At 42.3% G+C, this 19,552-nt stretch overlaps 1 protein-coding gene across 1 annotated transcript in view; it reads right to left on the bottom strand.

Annotated features, from left to right (window-relative positions):
• LOC122785293 (nuclear factor 1 X-type-like) overlaps positions 1 to 18,733 on the bottom strand; it is a 31,517-nt gene extending 12,784 nt beyond the window's left edge. Inside the window, exons 1-7 of the mRNA XM_044051027.1 lie at positions 18,600 to 18,733; positions 11,165 to 11,283; positions 9,907 to 9,981; positions 8,796 to 8,916; positions 8,437 to 8,472; positions 7,463 to 7,593; positions 5,224 to 5,298 (exon numbers count right to left, since the gene is read on the bottom strand). Coding sequence (XP_043906962.1) covers positions 5,224 to 5,298; positions 7,463 to 7,593; positions 8,437 to 8,472; positions 8,796 to 8,916; positions 9,907 to 9,981; positions 11,165 to 11,283; positions 18,600 to 18,733 — 691 coding nt within the window. The remainder of the gene's footprint in view (positions 1 to 5,223; positions 5,299 to 7,462; positions 7,594 to 8,436; positions 8,473 to 8,795; positions 8,917 to 9,906; positions 9,982 to 11,164; positions 11,284 to 18,599) is intronic.
• Between the last annotated feature and the right edge of the window lie 819 nt (positions 18,734 to 19,552).

Raw genomic sequence — 19,552 nt, forward strand, 5'->3', positions numbered from 1 at the left:
CACGGCCAAATGTGTGAGAGCTACAGATAAAAAAGAGGTTCTCTTCTGTGATCAAGGCCTCGTGTGGCGGGCACTGAGGGCATTTATTTTGATGTCTGGTAATCCAAAGGCACAATTTTGACTTACAGGGTTTTGAGGAGCAAAAAACCCAATGGTATATTTGACCTGAGCTCGGAAACCGCAATGTTGAATAAATGCAGAAATAAACGGTGGAAAGAACAATCCATTAAAAAACAGAGAATAATGAGAAAACAGACGTATAGAAAAGTGAATCAGCGTGGACACACAGACCTCATTACTTCTCCTGAGCTTGTGTTTTGGTTGAAGGAATACAGTGATAAACAACCTTGGCAGGCAAACGCCCCATAAACTACTACACAACACAATATTCACACGTATAAAAAACAAACGCACTCAAATAAAGACGTGGGTAATTTCGACATGGCCCAAAGAGATGTGGAAATAGATTTTATGAGCTGAGCATATAAAGTCTAACAGAGCAGATTTCTGAAAAGCTTGCTCTTTAATGCTACATTGGGAAATGTTTTATCACTATTTACTCACAATTCTCATAGGCAGCATGGGCACAGCTGTGCTTGTGTGGGCACCGATAAGTATAGAATAAGGTGGGCGCCTGCACTTATGTTCAGCTCGGAACACCATGTGACTCTACATGCAGGTGGGAGGAGCAGAATGAGATAAACGCTACTTACTTACTGATAGAATTGTGAAAGAAAATACATTTAGATTGTATTTGTACTGAAATTTTTCTTTTTTTGACCCGTCTTTAATAAAACAAGCTGGGAAATGAGGTTTTTTCTTTTATATACAGTAATAAAGGCACTGAATAACTAACATCATTTTTAGGTGTTATATTTAGTGAACTGAAAACTATTTCTGGCTAAAAATCAGTGGCACAGTGTTATTGGTAATTATTGGTAATCAGCATTAGGCAATCACTGAGATGAAAGTCCAGTTTAAAAAAAAAAAAGTGGAGTGGAGAACAGCTGAACACTCTAAAATAAAATAAAAAAAGTGTTCATAAAACATTACAAGATGATAAAAAAAGTAGAAGACCATTTGCTACGGTCAGCAGAACATTAGCAGCGTAGGCTCGTCACCCATCTGGCATTAATATTTCACTTCCGTTAGAGTGTTTGCAACGTTGCTTGGCAACACATTACAACCAAGTTAATCTAGTGCACAGGTGGCAGACCTGCATATCACTATTATGCGTGTGAAATGAACATGCATCTCTAAAGAGGGGAAACAGCACTGTGTTCTGCTCGACTGTCAGTGTGGTTTGTTTTTTAATGGCTAATTTACTGGAGGAATTTCTTCAGCCCATTAAGTTAAACAATCAAATCCAATTCACTTAGAAAGCACATTTAGAACAACACAGAGCACACAGCAGCACATTCAGTGTGAAACTAAACTCAGTGATACCTCACACTGCGTTGAAGGCCGAGGAGAAAAGTGCATTTAAACACATTTAAAAACAGGAAGTGAGGAGGCCCGCCTAATGTGCAGCGGCAACTCGTTTCACAACGCGTCAGCTGCTACTGTGGGACGACCTAGAGCAGCCGATTGGCTGATCTCAGCGACTATGAGGCAGCGGAGAGCTGAGGCAAGACTGGTAAAGCGGTGCACGATTATCAAGACCGAAAAAAATAAAGATTTTAAAATGGATTCTGTAGCGCAGTGGGAGCCAATGGAGGGAAGCCAGAACGGGGTAAATATGCTCATGCCTGTGAGCTCCAATTAAGAGGCGAGCAGCAGCATTTTGGATGAGCTGAAGGCGAGCAATGGAAGCCTGGCTAACCCCGCCATAGAAAGCATCACAATAATCCAGTCGAGTTGGAATAAAAGCGTGCATGATTTTTTTCAAAGTCATGCCTCGACAGAATAGATTTGACCTTGGCTATTTGCCCTAATTGAAAAAAGCTGTTTTTCAGAGGAGAGCTAATCTGCTTGTCAAATTTTAAATCAGAGTCTATTATTACCCCGAGGTTAGCAACCATGGCTTTCCTGTAACGAGCCAAGGAACTGAGGTCAACGGGGGGGTGGGGGGGAGCACAGAGGTACTGCCTTGGCCAAACAGTCCAACTGCCATTTTCTTGTCATTAAAACTTTTAAAAGTTTTAGAAAGAAAGAGACACTTCAAACGGAGGGAAGTAGAAACATGGAACACATGATTTTACTCTTTATGTGGAATGTTTCTAAATACTTTGGTAATACCAGTGTGTCCTGAAAGATGTGATGACTTTATACTTATAATACATACAGTGCTGCAAATTGCAATGACACGGATCCACAACAGAGCACTGGGACGAAACCCTACATTAGTCTTGTATTTTTGAGTAAGTATTAAAAATAATTTGGAAAACTGTAGCGGAACATTTTAAACTTTTATGCAAAGCCGCCATCTTGATAATTAATTGGACACACTGCAACATAAGCAACATCTTAAAAGGACAAATCCATTGTACATCGGCCGGTATATTCATAATTTGTGCTGAGAAGGGTCGTGGATGTCTTATTCGTCTTCAGGGTGATTGACACTTGTACTCCACATTGTCGTCATGACACATTGAAAATGTGAGGCTTGGAAGATACAGGCAAGGTCTGGATGCTGGAAATAAAAGACGTCTTTTTTGACCATCGACAGTCGTGTGATTACATTTTGGAGTATCAGTCGTTTTCCACATCTTCTTAGCTTTATTGAATCATACAGTACATATTGTATGTTGTGGCCAATTGATGTAAATATGTATACTGTGAATACTTAAGGAAGCTTTGTGGAAATGCAATGACCTGAAATTGCTGGAGTAGCCCTATAAAACTGTATACTGTATTATTATTATTATTATTTTGTGTTAATGTAAAATAAACAGTGTGTTTATATTGTGAAACACTGTATCATTAAGAGGAAGTAACCACCTACCCATTTATGGCTACTTATGCTATAATCTTCCATGAGGTGCAGAGGCAGAGTAGAGTGAAGAGTAAAACACATTACGTCAGCAGGCATTTGGATTCCTTGCTGTTGTGCATTCAATGCATCCCTGTGATAAACAGTATAGCTAATTTTGGCTGCAGTTCCTCTGCGGTGCACGTAGGGACGACCGTGTCCCATAACATCCCCAGTTCAATTAAAACCAGCTTATTATGCATAAACAGCCTTAAATTATACATATTGTTTTTTGTCTCTGTGATATTCCCTAATTAGTCAGTATCTTGCTGAAATATCTGCTAGTGTGTGGCTTCTCAGTGAGGAGCAGCAAATGAGGCCCAGATGCCCAATGAAAGCTTTGTCTGATAAAGCTAACAGAAGTTACTCTGATCTCTGCCTTAATCTGTGTGTGTGTGTGTGTGTGTGTGAGTGAGTGAGTTTGCGCACGCATACATATACACACAGTTGTTTGTTCTACATTATTTCTGTGTCCTGCTCCTGGCACACTGTACGAGCAGACTGGCAGCCAATTGCTCCCATGACCCTCTAGTCTTACCACGCTAACAAGCTGGCGACCACACAAACCCCTCGACTGCCACAGAAATGGTCCACGAGCATGTGCACGCACACACACACACACAATGAGGGAGAGAGAGAGAGAGAGAGCGAGAGCTCACACACTTGTCATTCAGGTGGACAAAGAAAACAATGTACATATATTAACAGAGTCGTGTTGCTTCATTCACTGACTACATCACTCATCATTAGCACTCAGCGTTACACTAATGTTCTCCAGCTCAGCAAGGACACCGCAACAATAACATCACCACACATACATCATTGTTTCATGCCCATGTAATTAGCTGGAATTCTTTATCAATAAGAAAAATACTTAGGAAACGCCAACCCCGCCCGGCAACACCCGACCCGCTCGGAAAGGTCGATAGCAGGTTTTCCCACGAAGGAGCAGCGGGAGGAAGGCGGGCAGAGGGAGAGAACGGAGCAGAGCAGAGCAGGAGACGGCAGACGTAATGATGAATTACATGATCACCTGCTATGCCTCAGAGCCTTTCATTCAGGTAGAGGATCACCTCCAGAGCAGGCAGAGGTAGAGGTAGAGGCCCTCCCGCCCCCCTTCCTCCTCCTCCCTCCATTCGTCCTCCAGTCCTCCTCTCCTCTCCTCATCTCTCACTCCCAACACCATCACCACCATCACCAGAACAGATGTCTGCTGTAACCCAGTAGCTCCCTTCGCTGTAGACACATGGAGGCGCCATCTGGACTGGAACGCTGCTCCGCTCCAGATTGGGGAGCGTGTGCGTGTGAGTGCATGTGTGCGTGCATTTGTGTGTGTGTGTGAATGTAAATCAGAGAGAGAGTGAGTGAGTGTGTTTCAATTTAGTTACGTGTGTGTGTGCGTGTGAGTGAGTAAGCATGTCTTGGAGACAGAAGGTGCCTCGTGTTCATTCATGACACACCTGAGTGCCTTCCGTTGTGTTTATTTGGGTCTTATATTGTTTTTTTCCTGCTCCGTCTTCCAGAGACGGTCGAGTCAGGCCTCCAGCAGGTGAGACACCACTCAACAGCGCCGTCTAAACAACGGACAAGATGAAGCGGCTAATGCTCATACACACACACACACACACACGCAGCCCGTGTCTAGCATCGCCGGCTTCCTCTCTCTCAGGGCTCAACAGCAAATTCACAACACCCAAAGCACTTAGCTGAATGTTTACACCACCTCAGAAACTCTCAGTAATGTGGATTTTAGATATGATAATGCACATAATTACACATGTAAATGCAGCGTATTGTAAGTCAGACAGTGTACACCAGGACAGGAGGAGTGAGGATGTTTTGCATGCACCGGGGATGTACTTATCCTCCTACATGTCTGATTTCTTTCACAGATTTACAACAACATCTTTGAGGCAGACAGGCGGTGGATGTTATGGAGCTACTGGGCTACCAAAAGGCTTTGGTAAACCCACAATGGACAACAGCAGACATCTGGTAGAAACACAACCCCACCCAGCGGCAGCATAGCAGCAGAGGAGAGGAGAGGAGAGGAGAGGAGAGGAGAGGAGAGGAGAGGAGAGGAGAGAATGGACAATGCAGAACAGCTCAGAGAGCTCACAGGAAGTGCAAACAGATTTGGAAGAGAAAGACACAGAGAGATATACAGTACATATGTGGAGGGTGGTGTGAGCTGAAGTAGAGCATGTAGACATGTATATGACACAGTATAATGTTTATAATGTTGTTCTAACCATGGTAAGGAAACTGCACTCCATCGTTCTCATGCTTAATCTTCCTCTCCTGCACACTGGCCAAATGGTGCTGCACTGGAAGGCCAAACAGGGGAGAAGGGAAGAGTTAACAATGGGGAGGAGGGAAGGAGAGAAACAGCCAGAGAGGGAGAGAGAGAGAGAGAGAGAAATGGAAAACATGAGAAAGACAGAAAGAGAGGGAGAGACAGAATAGTGGTTAGATAATGGACAGTCGAGGGGTTTTAACACTATCGAGTGCAGCAAGTCTCTATTTAAGAGTTACATCATTACTGCTGGTTGTATTAACATGACAGCATGTGAGTGGGAGTGATGGTTAAAAATTGGCAAAGACATGAACATTTAGCAATTTTAGAGAATCCCCAAAGTCAAAAACTACACACAGGAGATATACATGAAACATCGTGCTGTGATATCAAGCACATAGAGTTAGAGACGGGGAGAGTGAATGATTATGGGTGGTTACACTGGTTATGCTCTGATAAAATACTCAAGATTATTCTTCTTCTTTTTCTTATTATTATTTTTCTTAATAATCTTAAGTGTACAATTAATAAAAACATTGTTTTTTTTCTATAATACTATAAGAGCCTCATCACACAGACAAACAGACACACATACACTCCTGAGTGGTAGCACTAATGCCATTACAACTACAGCAAAGTTACACAAAACAATCTAAAAACAAAGTGTCATGACTGAGACTGTGGTCAGCTTCAAGGGTCAGTTCACCCAGAACAGAAACGCCGCTTTTACACATGTTAACCTGGTAAAGTGTGCAGATATCTTGTATTCTCACAGGGTTTGGTACTAAATTGTTATTATATTAAAAGTTCTATTGGAAAAAACCTAATGGCAACGTGTCATTCGATAACCTACAGAGGTCTTAGCTTTGTTTTTGGCAGAGGCAGCGTTTTCATTCACGTATGTTGTATTTGGGTGGTATAAGGTTTCCTGGAATTCTCCAAACCTTTGCAAATAAACTCTGTAATTTATCTGCACGGTCAAACCACAAAGAGTCATTGAAAAAGCACAGTTTCTTATGTTTTGGGCAAGCTGACACTTTAAGGCCCTGCTGGGTGGGATAAAGGGCGCTTTAATGATATAACCCGACTGTGGATCTGCAAGGGGCATCATTAGGTCTAAGTTTGTAAGTAGTGAATAGAAGAAGGTGAGGAAGAGAGGGAGGGTGTGATGAAGAGAGGGGGAGGGACAACACAGAGGCACAAGAGCTGTGCTGGTGGAAGGAGGTGAGCTGAGGCTTCTGGTCCATTTCAATTCAGGGATTAACATCCAAAATATTTCTATTAAAGTCCCTGGAAACACGTCATCATGCTGTCAGTCAAATCTAATCAAACCACACCCACAAGGTCATGGTGTAGCAGATTAACTAATGAGTGATTTTCTCATTAGATTTTTGGATTTTTACCCTCGTTTCAGTTCTCTTAAATCATGATGAAGCTCCTCATTTAAATTCACAATTGTTTTCCAAGCTTGTATTCTATCTCTCACTGATTTCATGATTAATGCAAATAATCGAGCTGCTGCAGAACTAAAAGTCTTGAATGATTGAATATTTGAAGGAACGCAGGAATAATATTTACCGTCTTCCTGAGTGTTCAGAGGATTAAAACCACTCTCTTATCTGCAGAGCTACAGCCATTGGTGGTTCATTTTACATTTCAAAGTACAGACTATATTCTGGCTCTATCCAAAGAAAACACGATGGATGTACTAGAACGTCTAAAATCAATTCATTATAGATCATCTTTTTAAATTCCTCTATGGTTGTACATAATGAGATATCACACATTGAGCTTTACAGGTGTTCATTGATTAATTGTGGAACAAAGCCAGACTTGATGCTTGAGACATTTACTGCTTCAGTCTTAATGCTTAGCTACATTTTTAACGGCTTTATAAGTACATCAAGAACTTAATTATTTCCTCTCGCTCTCAACGAGAAGGTTCCGATCTAGTATTTCCTAAAACGTATTTCGAGTTTTCAGGGGCTTTAACATTCAATATGAAGCCAGATTGAGTGTGAAGAAAAACATTAAAAGGAGCTGCTTCTGTTGCGACCTCCATAAAGCTTTAACTTTACAAGATTAAACAAAACAAACATTGTCTTTCATCTGAATTGATGTGGACTTTGGCCCCAGCGAGTGAAAAAGCATCTGGAATCAGTGCACAGCTGATGAGGAGTTTGTGGCGAGACTACCTGCATCCACATCATTAGGCCAACCGCTGGACTGAGAGCTGCTGCCGGCCGCCGGGGAACGGCCCGAGTAGAAGACATCGTCCACCGGGCTCTCCATCTCGCTGTCGTCAATGGACTTGCGCTTGTTGGAGCTGAGAGACAAACAAGGGTGAGGTGTTTGAGGGATGCTGCTTTTATCTCATGCCACATCTCATTTCTTTTTTTTTTTTAAATCTTCACTGAACGTGCACGACGGCCCGAGTCATAACTTTTCCGCATCCACCAGTCGGTGGCGCCGTTCTTGTTTAGGAATGAGATTACGTGAGGAGGTCCACCGATAACCCGAACACACAACTCCTCGCTCAGGAGTCGGATAAACAGACGAGGGCGAACTACTGGCAAGAAACCGCCCGTGACTGAAATGCGAGACTTGACGCACAGCCTCATTTTGAGTATGAATGAAACAGTGGTCGCGTACACGCAGGCGGAAATAAGTAGCGTCTCTCTGGGGACACGGAATGCGGAAAATATGACCCAGGCGTAAAGGTAAGATGAGGCTGTGTTGAGGGCGCACGTTGTGTTTGAGCGTATCGCATGATGCGTGTGTCGACGTGAAATCCAAAATGTCAACATTTTCCCTTCAGTGTTTTATTTTCATATTAGGTTTTAGATGAAAGAAGGGCAAAGCAGCACAACTGGAGACAGTCGGACTAACACAGCACCTAAATGTACTCCTGAAGTACCACTGTGCTACAAATCGTGTGTATAGCGACGCAGGAATTCATTCCCGCGTGTGTTTGCAGATCCGCATAGACTCGTACATCTGTGACCGATAAAATAAAGAGCGGGTTACGAATGTACAGTGATCCTGAATGTTTAAATATGTGTGCATATCTGTGTGACAGCGCGGATGTGTGGCTTTTTGTGCAACGTGTGATGCAGGGGTCTGTGTTACATTAGTATCAGGGGAGATATTCTGCACTGAGTGTAACTACCTCCGTGGGAGACTTGCATAAAGCTCCATTTCAGTCCTGCAGCGTAAGATGAGCGGGAGAGGTCGACAGAGGGAGTGAGGGGGGGAAAAACAGAGACAAAAGACACAAACACAGACAGTGTGACAGACGGATCGGTGGGAAAAGTGAGAGGGAATAAGAAGGATTAGTGGTGAAGGAGGAAAAGGGGGGATGGGGGAAGAAAGGCCACAATAAAAAAGCAGAGTAAGGTCAGCAGAAACGATTAAAGAGGTTAGAGAATTAAGAAAGGAAGAATATTAGTGCAGAAAAATACTACAATTACAGCACAAGTGTTATGTGTTTGTACTCGTGTGCTTGTGCGTGTGTGTAGGCGTGTCTACCTGGTGGAGGGGGTGGAGGTGATGGAGCGCCGTCCCAGGGTCACCTGGTTGATGTTGTAGTATCCAGGACTGTCCAGGTCGGCCAGGGAGAAGTTGGGGCCAGTCGCTGTAGCCACTGGTGCTGAGACACACACACACATACACACACATACACACAAATCAGGAATTTTGCATCGACACACTCACAAAAAAAAAAAAAAAAAAGACAAAAGTGCATTTGTTCATCTCTAAATATAAAAGTTGAGGTTCCTGCGAAACAAGCACAGGGGTTTTGTTCGAACTGGATTCTTTCCGTGTGGTGCTCTGGGATTTATTAGCTGCTGTTTCCTGACACCAGACTGCTGCTGGTGATGGTTATGAAGCACAACTTAAACTTAAAGCCTGGGAATGAAACAATGCATCTGTCTTTTTATGGAGAAAACGTACACTCGGATGTGTTAAACATCCTAGAAGTACTCTAATGTGACCGTCTAAACCTCACTCCGCTCCAACCCTATCACGTTCAACTCAGAGAGTTAATGTCCAAAAATACAATAGTTTGAAACGAACCTTAATCAAAAAGAAGAAATGAACAGACGATACTCAACTGTGCATTAAAACACATTTGCTGCTCTGTGTTTGATATAGAAATAGCACGCGTGTGTGTTCAAAACGACAAATATCACACACTACAATGTTAATTATAGATTTAGAATTAGTAATATACAGATTTGGATACATAATAACTGTTATTAGGATGAATTCTTTGTTGTTGGTAGTTAAAAATGTATAAATAGAAGGCGGCTGCAATGTGAAATACAATAAATCTGTGATTTCTGTCACTTAAATGTGAATATTTTCTGGTTTCTTTGTGGCTCGATGACACTAAACGGAATATTTTCTGGTTTGTGGACAATACAAGAAATTTGAGGGTGTCATTATTCTGGGGCTTAGGAAAAAGTGAGCAACAGAGAGTTCTTTTCTATTTTCTGACATTTTATGGAAGAAACCAAACTCTTGATGAAGTAACAAAATTATTGACAGATTGACAATAATCATTAGTTGCAGCATGTATCAGGAATGACAAGGAAGTGCATGTTGTGAAGAAATGAAATCTCCATCAGATACTCACTCTGCGACACGCGGACCAGCTCGGCTACGTTCCACACCCCTGAAGTCACAAAGCAGTCCTGGAAACTCAAGTGGCCTGGATAAAAGAGAGAGAGAGAGGGGGGGGAGGAAAAGTGTGTGAGAGAGCAGACTGCGGGGTAGCTGCATACACCAAACATGCATACAATTACACACACACACACACACACACACAAAAACTGAGTTGAAAAGCATGTGTATGCCAAAGCCCCGGCACACTGCCGGTGTCATCCAGAGGAAGCATGTGTTTTTTATAAGACACAACAAGCCTTTGAGTTTGGACACACAGCTAATCACGTCTAACAGCGGAGCATCACATCCACACGGACGCCTTCACTGGGTAACTTGTGTGTTATGAACCTCATGTATACAGTACATACTAGCTGAGTCCACTGACGCTGTAACCTGATCCTTTAAAAGAAAAGTCCGCTTGATTACAATTTGGGTGTTGACTCTACTCAGTGACGAGAAACAACTCTGCTTTCTCACTTTCTTTCTCGTTCCAGTGCTGGATGATCACCGACTGTTCTGTATTCCGTTGCTTTGCCAGGTGCAATACTAATTAACTGACAGAGAATCGCCTGTGTGTGTGTGTGTGTGTGTGCGCGCTCTTCAAAAGGCAGCTACACTTCACAATAGTGACACTGATGAAGGCCAGACTGGAGAATTCTTTTTTTGGTAAATAAAGTGATTTCATGGAGTGAGATACTCCTTACTCCACACCCTCTGTTCCTCCTTAATTTCATCTCTCTCTCAACACGTCCATCATTTCTCTCCTCCCAGTTCTCTTCACCTCCTCACATCTCTCTCTCTATTTTAACTCCATCCCTTATTTTCCTCCCCTTCTCCGTCTCTCCCTCGTTCACTCCATCCCCGTCCAGGGTTAACCACAGCGAGGACAGCGCATGAGGTCAGTGCTCAGCTCAGCAGCGGCCATGTGGTTCCCATCTTCCAATAACGTCAGTGTGATTTATGAGTGGCCCACCACAATCCCAGCACAACCCCAACGCTACAGTACCATCAGCTCTACTTACCATAATAAACTCAGACCCAAACTCTGCTGGGACACCCTCACACACACACACAGAGAGGCCTGCGTGTGGGGGTAGTGTGTGCGTGTGTGTGTGTGTGTATATACTGTATGCACACGTGTGTAGCCGTGACTGCATGTAGGCAACGGGTACGTAAAACACTTTTTACGCTCGCGTAGGAGTGCGAAGGGAACAAACTCGTAAACGTACCATTTGGCGGGGGCTTCACGTCTGTGTCTCCTTGCTGGTTTGAGTTGTCTGATTGTCCTGATTGTTCTGGAAGACAAAAAAGGAGAGGAGGAGGAGGAGAGACGGTCAGTGTCTGGATACTACACAAGGTTAGCATCGGAGACAGATACGGATCTGAGACGAAGAGTGGAATATCAATTTATATTTAGGTTGAACCTCAGCTCGAAACCATAGAGTGATGCACTCGTTTAATGTTAAGACAAACCGAGGGAACAGCAATGCAACATAAGAATGAAAATGTAAGTTTGACTGCATTAATGCTCATTGCGCTGCTTCTGTATACACACAAATGCTCCCTCAGTCAGGTGTGATAACAGCATGACAATGAAGGACGCAGCATACGAAATGTTCCATCACTTCTGTTTAATGAAAACCAAACAGAGGTAGATTAATACGATCGACAAAAGTTATGCATTGCAACTTTAATGTCCTCACATCACATGGCGGAACAATCCACTTTCCCAAATAACTGGAGAAGGTGTCAAAAACAGGTTCTGGACTGGGTTTCGGTCCATTGTCACAACAAACGTCAGCTTCTCATGCGGAGCATGCACTTTTTGTTTTTCTGGTCTGGAAAATATTTGGACTGCACGGCTCCAGTGTTTTTACTAAAATCACAAACAATTTTCTCTCTTTCCCACTCACGCACGCTCTGCAGCAAAGGCCTTCAACATGTAACATGTGCATGTTTCGGGGTTCCTTTTCGGCATTGTGTTTTCAGTTTTGCATCTATAGGTGCGGGCCGGCGGGCGGGCGGGGGTTCAGCGCAGACCTGCTTGCTAAGTTTTGTTTGGCTCACTCGCTGCCATTCTTCTTCAGATATGTAATCCGGCCTTGTAGAGTTTTATGGTTGTATCATATATACCAATTACTCCACAGCTCTGAAGCTTTAAGGCCGTCCTGGGCCAAGCGTCCCCAGCTAGAGCACGGCCCCCTTACAGCCAGTACAGGGGCCCCCTTAGTCTCAACATCTCCTAAGCCCAAATCAGCAGCCTAATCTTGGGTGGCATTAGTGAGCTATTAGCCAGCAAACTGCTGCACTCTTCACCCGGTCTGCCTGCTGCCAAAACCAGGGAAACAAAACGAGACAAACGAAATCACCTCACCATCCTGCGTCTAAAAGAAGTGGGAGAAAAGAGGGATGACAACACGGGGAAAGAGTTTCTATTTTCCTCACAACACTCGTCCCCTCATGCTGCCGTCATGAGAGTCCATCTTCTTGTCTTCCTCCCTCAGTTGCTCTCACACTTGTTCTGTCTCTACTGCTTTCTCTCTCTCGTGCTGTCGCTCTGTGGAATCCTGGCAGCCATCTTAGCGCTTGGCAGCCATCTTAGCTTTGGCGGTACCCATGCATTCCTGCTAGCTGACGGCACACCCACACACACACACACACACACACACAAATGCTTGCAAAGCACACTCTCTCAAACACACACAGGCCCAATGGTCTTAAAGATAAAAAGACCTACAGAGGATGTGCAATGCTAATGGAGTGAAGATAAAACCACTGGGATGTGTGTCTGCAGTCCTGCTAGTGTTGTGTTGCCTGCACTAACAGTGAGTTATAGAGGGTGTTCAAGTTAAATAAAAAATGAGAGAAGATCCCAGAGGTCAGACGCACTCCATAAAGGATAAGGACGGAAACAGAAAGACGAGGAAAGACAAAAAAAATGAAGTCGTGTGATGAGGATGAACCAAGAACAAATAAAGCCCAGGGCTCGTGTCACCCAGGTCGTGCCAACTCAAACAATCCCAATTACGCTTTTTGTTACAAGCACAAACTGTTAAAAAATCATTTAAACCTGTTTGCCTCTGAGAAATCTCCAATATATGTGACAATTTCCAAGCCAAGTTTCAGTGCCTAGTTGTCATGACAACAGAGATGGCACGCAACCGTTAAAGTCCCCAGTGACGAGTGGCTGCTGAAACCTGGGTGTGCATATGTGTCGCTGTTTGGCCTGGCAATTAGTTGGAATGAAGATAATAATATAGCCCACTGGCACAGGCTCAATGTGCTGTTTTGTTTAAGTATTTCTTGGCACCAAACAGACTGGAGGCCGCTGTGCTACGCTACATTTTACTATATTAGTCTCTCTGCATTTTAAGGTGTTAAATCCATTCCAGTTTCATTATTAAACTCATTTTCAAACTCTGCTTTCATTGCTTTTCACTTTTCTTGGCAAACTGGCAACAGAAACCCATTTGGACAAGTTATTAGACAAAAGTGATCTTTATTTGCTCGGGAATTGTTTAAGATGAACTAATTGGGACGTGGTGTTCGCGGCAGGTTTCTGAGTGCTCCTGTAATTGTGCTTCACGTATACAGCACATATACAATGACTGCCGGTGCCATTTTTAACTTAAAAACAAGACTCGTCTCTTGGCCCATCCACCGGGAAGTAACACACAAAACACACACATCCTACTATTAATGCTAATGTGAAGTGTTTATTTACCGCTTGGATAATAAAGATAAATAAAGGAGTGATGAGGGAATGAAATCTAGGTGGTATTAAAGTTAATGAGAGGCTGTCACACAGTGACTGCAGGTGCTTCTCCACTCAGGGACAATTACATTCCTTTGAAAAATTTAAACAGAACACACAGCTTTCAAATCTATTGATCCCATGACTGTTTTTCCCCCCGTATCCATTTCTTATTTACTTCAGACCCGCCTTTAATCCTTACATTAAGAGTCCACCTCCATTACTGAACTAACAACTTGGTCATTGGTGCTAAAGCTTGTTCACTGGTGTATACAAAACAGTTTAGCTGCACAATATGGTCAAAAAAATATCATAGCAGTAATTTGGACAGATATTTTGTTTGTGATCCGATCGGACTTTGGTCAGATTTTGGTCGCTAAAACACGCTTTCTGTTATTTTGCAATAATTGGACAGTGCTGATGGTAACAAATACATTATTGGCCCTTAATGAGGTAATATTGAAGAAACCAGTTCTTCATGGACATAAAACTCTACAATTTCACAAAATGAAAGTTCAACATTTTAAAGCATTTACTTGTGTTTTTATTGTGCATCTTTGTGCAAAGCAGTGACATTAAATTGATATGTTTATTGTTACATTGCCATTTATGAAAAGGATAGAGTAAATTAAACTCATCTATATGTCTCTCTTTCCCATGTTTATTCCAATAAAATACGTAAACAATAGCCAATTATCATAAGAGGATTGAGCCTTTCAGGCAGTGGCTCCTTCTTTACCTTTTACCTTTAAATTGTGTGGATTCTTTTAAAAAGGAAGCTAAAGACTTTAAGGCTTTGAGTTTGTGTTTTTGTGTCTATGTTTTTATCCAGTGCATCTGTATGTCTCTTTTAATATTTATTGTATTTATTTTATCGTAAAGCACTTATGATGCTATATTGATAAACTCTACTTACTTACTAAACTTTACTGTTATTATTATTTAAGGTTGAAACTTGTGGCATCAGCCATGATCACTTCAGTGTGTCTGACTCTGTGATGCACTTATAGAATGTGTGATGGGCATTACAGATGACACTGGTGCACATTTGTAGATAAGGCTTGTGTTGTGTGTATGTGTGTGTGTGTGTATATATATACGTATATATATACGTATATATATATATATATATATATATATATATATATATATATATATATATATATATATATATATATATATATATATATATACATATATATATATATATATATATATATATATATATATATATACGATATATATATATATATATATATATATATATATATATATATATATATATATATATATACGTATATATATATACATACATACATACATATATTGTGTGTGTGTCCACCTTAAATGCCCAAAGGTGCCAGTGCAGGAGTAATGTGAGTGTCTGTGGGGAGTGGGAGGGCTGACTGCATCAAAAGGACAGGAGATACTCGACTCTCACCGTGAACAATAGAGAGGCTGTGTATTATTATCATCCTCCTGTTAATGCTTGATACTCTGTAGACCACCAGCAGGGAGAAATCACTGCCAGAGGCGCACACACACACACACACACACACACCCAGACATACATGAAGCCACATTTAAAAACATGTTGGTTCAAATGCCTGCATGTGCACACACCATACATGGATACACGTGCTTCCACACAGCACACACATGTTATTACACACACACACACACACACTTAAACGCGGATGAATCACTCTTATCTCCTGCGCACAGTCGCCCCAAGGCCCCCTGCACACACCCCTTCTGAGATAATCAAGACACACGCACACGCACACGCACACACACGCACACACACACACACACGGGTCAAATATACCATGTAATCACTCCAATCACACACACACGACATTCGGGTTTGTGCAGCTATTCTTCTTAGGACACTGCATGGGCTTCCATTCATTTAAATAACCATAACCAGTTAATGTCTAACCTTAACCTTAATCTAACCACAATCCAGCTCCTCAGATATCAGGTTCTGCCTCATTAGGACCAGGTTTTAGTCTCCATGAGGACTACTGGTCCTGACAAGACAGAAATGGCCCAAAAAACACGTACACAAACACAGAGTGTATTGTGAGTGTATGGTCAGTGTACTGTGAATGTGCAGTGTGCATGTGTGTGTGTGTGTGTGTGTGTGTGCAGGCAGAGGCTACCAACTCACATCCAGGCTAATGGACACACACAACGTCACACTCACTTAATCACACAATTCATCATACACACAGATACAAAAAAAAAACAACGCTCATACAAACACGTGCAAATCATTTGGAGACACTCAAAAGGTAGAATTGCACACACATGCTCATTTGTGTGCTACACAGGCAGCCTTTGCCAGTGCTAATGGACTCATTTACTGCACGCTGCACACTTTTTTGTTCATTTACCAAACAGCTTTGAGTGTTTGTTTGTGCATTACAAGCACACATGAGCAAACAGGTTCTCTTTGCACTAAGTGTGGGGACGTTGTCAGACTGGTGACATAATGTAAAATCAACATCACCGCTGCAACACGGGAGATAACAAGTAACAACATTGGCTGTTAAACTTTATTATGGGATGAAATCAGTCAAGCATGTGCGCTGCCAGAAATCACTTCCTCTAAATAGAAATGCTACACTAGCTTCTATTAACCACTGCTTTCAGGTGTGTACAGATATATTACTGCAGCTGTCGCAACCCATCTGATAAAAAACAAACAGGTCCTCAGGTTCCCAGATGAGGCTAAAATAGTGTTGTTTTTAGACTTGATTTATGTCCCTAGTACGGTTGAAGAATTAGTTTTCAAATTTAAAACAATGCAATTAGTAAAAAGCATTGGGTGCAAATGAGGATTTATGTTATGCAGCACATTTGAGTTCATACTTTACAGGTAATGGTAATAATATCATGATAGTTTATTTTATTACATTTATTATAAAACTATCATGATAATATCATGATAGTTTTATTACATGCAGACAGACCTTTGTTGTAACTAGAGGTAATTTGAGTCACTGTTGCCTTTCTATCAAGTTTTACCAGTGTGACGTCTGGTATCAACAAGTCATTTCGACTCAGAACTGCTGCTCACTGGATACTGTCTATCCCAGTATATGGCCAGTTATAATACACTAGATAGACTAATATTATGCCCAGTTTAAAGTAACTTGAATCTCCTTTCTTCTTGATTCATATGCTCGGTTCGAACTTTTAAACATTTAGTTGTGTCGGGTTCGTATGTTCTCTCCACGTTGGGTTTTCTCTGGGTGCTCCGGTTTCCTCCGACCATCAAAACATGTGTTAGGGTAGAGCTCCCGTTAGTGCCCCTGACCAAGGCACAGACATTTAATCTGGAGTCGGTCCCCAGGCGTTGCTCAGTGGCCGCCCAGGTTCAGAATAGAGGATGGAGGCAAATACAGAGGACGGACCTTCCAATCGGGGCTAATAAAGTTACCCTATTTGCATTAACAAGCGTTTGAACAGGTGTTCCCTAATAACGTGGCCAATGAGTGTAAATTGCAATTCATATTGCAATATCTGTCAGATTTTGGTGAATTACTTCTCCTCAGAGCAATGCTTGTAGATTGGGTGTTGTGTTTTATGGTAAAACAACCCCTGCATGTAAAACATGACCGACAACACACTTCCTTTGTTCTGTAAATTGAGCCTGTATTCAGGTTTGCTCAGATAATAACAGTGAAAACAAGACTAATGGAGGAGCGATATAAATGTGGACGGTGTTGTGTTTTTGCACTGCCATGACGCTGTGCAACCACCAGTTTAACAACATGACAAGTTAAAGCCAAAAAGTTGTTTATTTCAGCTTTAAACACCACAAATGTTACTGTACACTGAGAGCACATGCAACAGTCGAGGGTTTGAAGCATAACTTCACTTTGTTACAGCTCGGGGTTTTTATTATATTACTTTGGTCAGTTTTACCATTGTTTCTGTAAGCAATACTAATAACATTAAACTGACCAAAGTAATTACTGAGATCTGGTAACATGAGGTTAACATTAAAAGGACTGTTATTATTGTGTTGCATTATGGGAAATGTGGGACGCAGTGTTTTCGGAGCTGGATCGAATTTTTTTTCAGCTTCTCTTTAAAAAATCTGTCCTCTAACTGTACAGACGTGTAATCCTTTACTGTAGGAAATGGTGTTGTGTGTGAATCTGAGCAGCTGCAGGGAAAACTATGCTTTAAAGGAGGAGTATGTTTACTTATTCTGCATTTGTGCTAGTAAAGGTTTTAATAATTAGCATGAGTTCACTTGATCACTCTTCTTATTATTCCACATTTTTCTCCCGGGAAATTTGACACTGCTACAACTTCATCTGAGAGTTTTTTTTCTGAGAAATTTGCCTTTTTTTGAATGATTAAATATTTAGTCTACATTAACAGACAGACACAAAATGTGGGGAGACAGACCATAAGTGTTGTATGTTAAGAAATGTTGTGTATCAATTGTTATTATTAGTCTGTCATAGTTTATCAGAGTGAGTAAAAGAAAATAATCATATGATTGTGTGGCCCGATTCCTGCTGTGGCCAAAGAGAAAAACACAGACAAAGTCAACCTCCATACTCAGGAATGCAGCGGCCATGGACTGTAAACATGACATATTTAAATCCAAGCACCTGCACAGACTGAGGCTGAGGGAGAGTGAGCCGCAGCCTACAGTACATGACCTCTTTGACTCAGTCTCTTTGTCTCCACCCTCAGTCTGCTGTGTCATCTAAGGATAGCTCAGTTCACAGTCAAATGATAGGGGCCTCTTCCTCCAACTGCTCCAGAGCTCTGTGGACAAATCTGCCACTGTTCTCTGTCTCTCTCTGTCTCTCTCTGTCTCTCTCTGTCTCGCCTCTGCTTCTCCCTTTCACTCTCTCATGCTATGACGACCTGCTCTCCACCCTCTGCTCCACAGCTGCGCCGACTCCGGCCGATGTGGAGGAGTGGACTTTTCGGCGCACAGGTGGAAACTGCGACCGTCCTCGTGGACTGCGGGCACCAGTGGCGAGCGGCTCGGGGGGTTTTGTGCGTACATCTCCGCCCACATGTGATGGGGTCAGACCTGAGTGAACTGCACTGCACATATTCATGGAACACTAAGTATAACGTAGCACGTATGCACAGCTGCAGGCCGATGGAAGTAAAGCAGACGTCAGGAAGGTAAACCGTAAGGACGGACTTGTACACTAGACAACACCCATGTGTTTCATAGTATACATAGCTGTCTTATCCACCCCACCTTTCACCCCCAACATCCTCCAGCCTCTGGATAAAGGAAACAAACAGCCTCCCCAATTGGGTTTCGCTTAAGAGGTTTATCAGTATGTTGCTAAACATTCTGACCTTTTTTTTTAATCTTTAATGCGCTTAAAATGTTCCAAACCCTCCTAATCCCCATGGCTATCCCACACAGATGTTCATTCGGCTTTTATTGGACTTCATTTTTTTTTTTTTCCTTCCTTCTCTTCCTCCTCCTCTGCCTCCTTCATCCCTCTACAACCCCTTCATTTGCAAATTTGTTTTCCAGTTTTTTGAAAACCAATCATTGCCCTCTGACCAAGCGCTCCCGTACTTCAATCTCCTACAAGCAAAGCTTGTTGTGAGCCTGGTTTTCTTTAAGCCAGTGCTTCTTACTGGACACTACTGCTGTAGTGTGGGAATGTAGTGATGGTACAGCGTTGTCTGTCCTGTGAATGACCCCGACTCTCCGTGGCCGCCCTGAGCTTCAGACTAATAAACACAGTTGTGACAGGACGCCACTTCCTACGAAGGTGCCCCACAACTATTTCATGGGAATTTGTATCACCAGATAACATGGAAGTAGAGTGTAACATGATAATAACAGGGGATGTCA

The sequence above is a fragment of the Solea senegalensis genome, linkage group LG19 (assembly GCF_019176455.1).
Source record: "Solea senegalensis isolate Sse05_10M linkage group LG19, IFAPA_SoseM_1, whole genome shotgun sequence".
In the NCBI taxonomy this organism is placed as follows: Eukaryota; Metazoa; Chordata; class Actinopteri; order Pleuronectiformes; family Soleidae; genus Solea; species Solea senegalensis.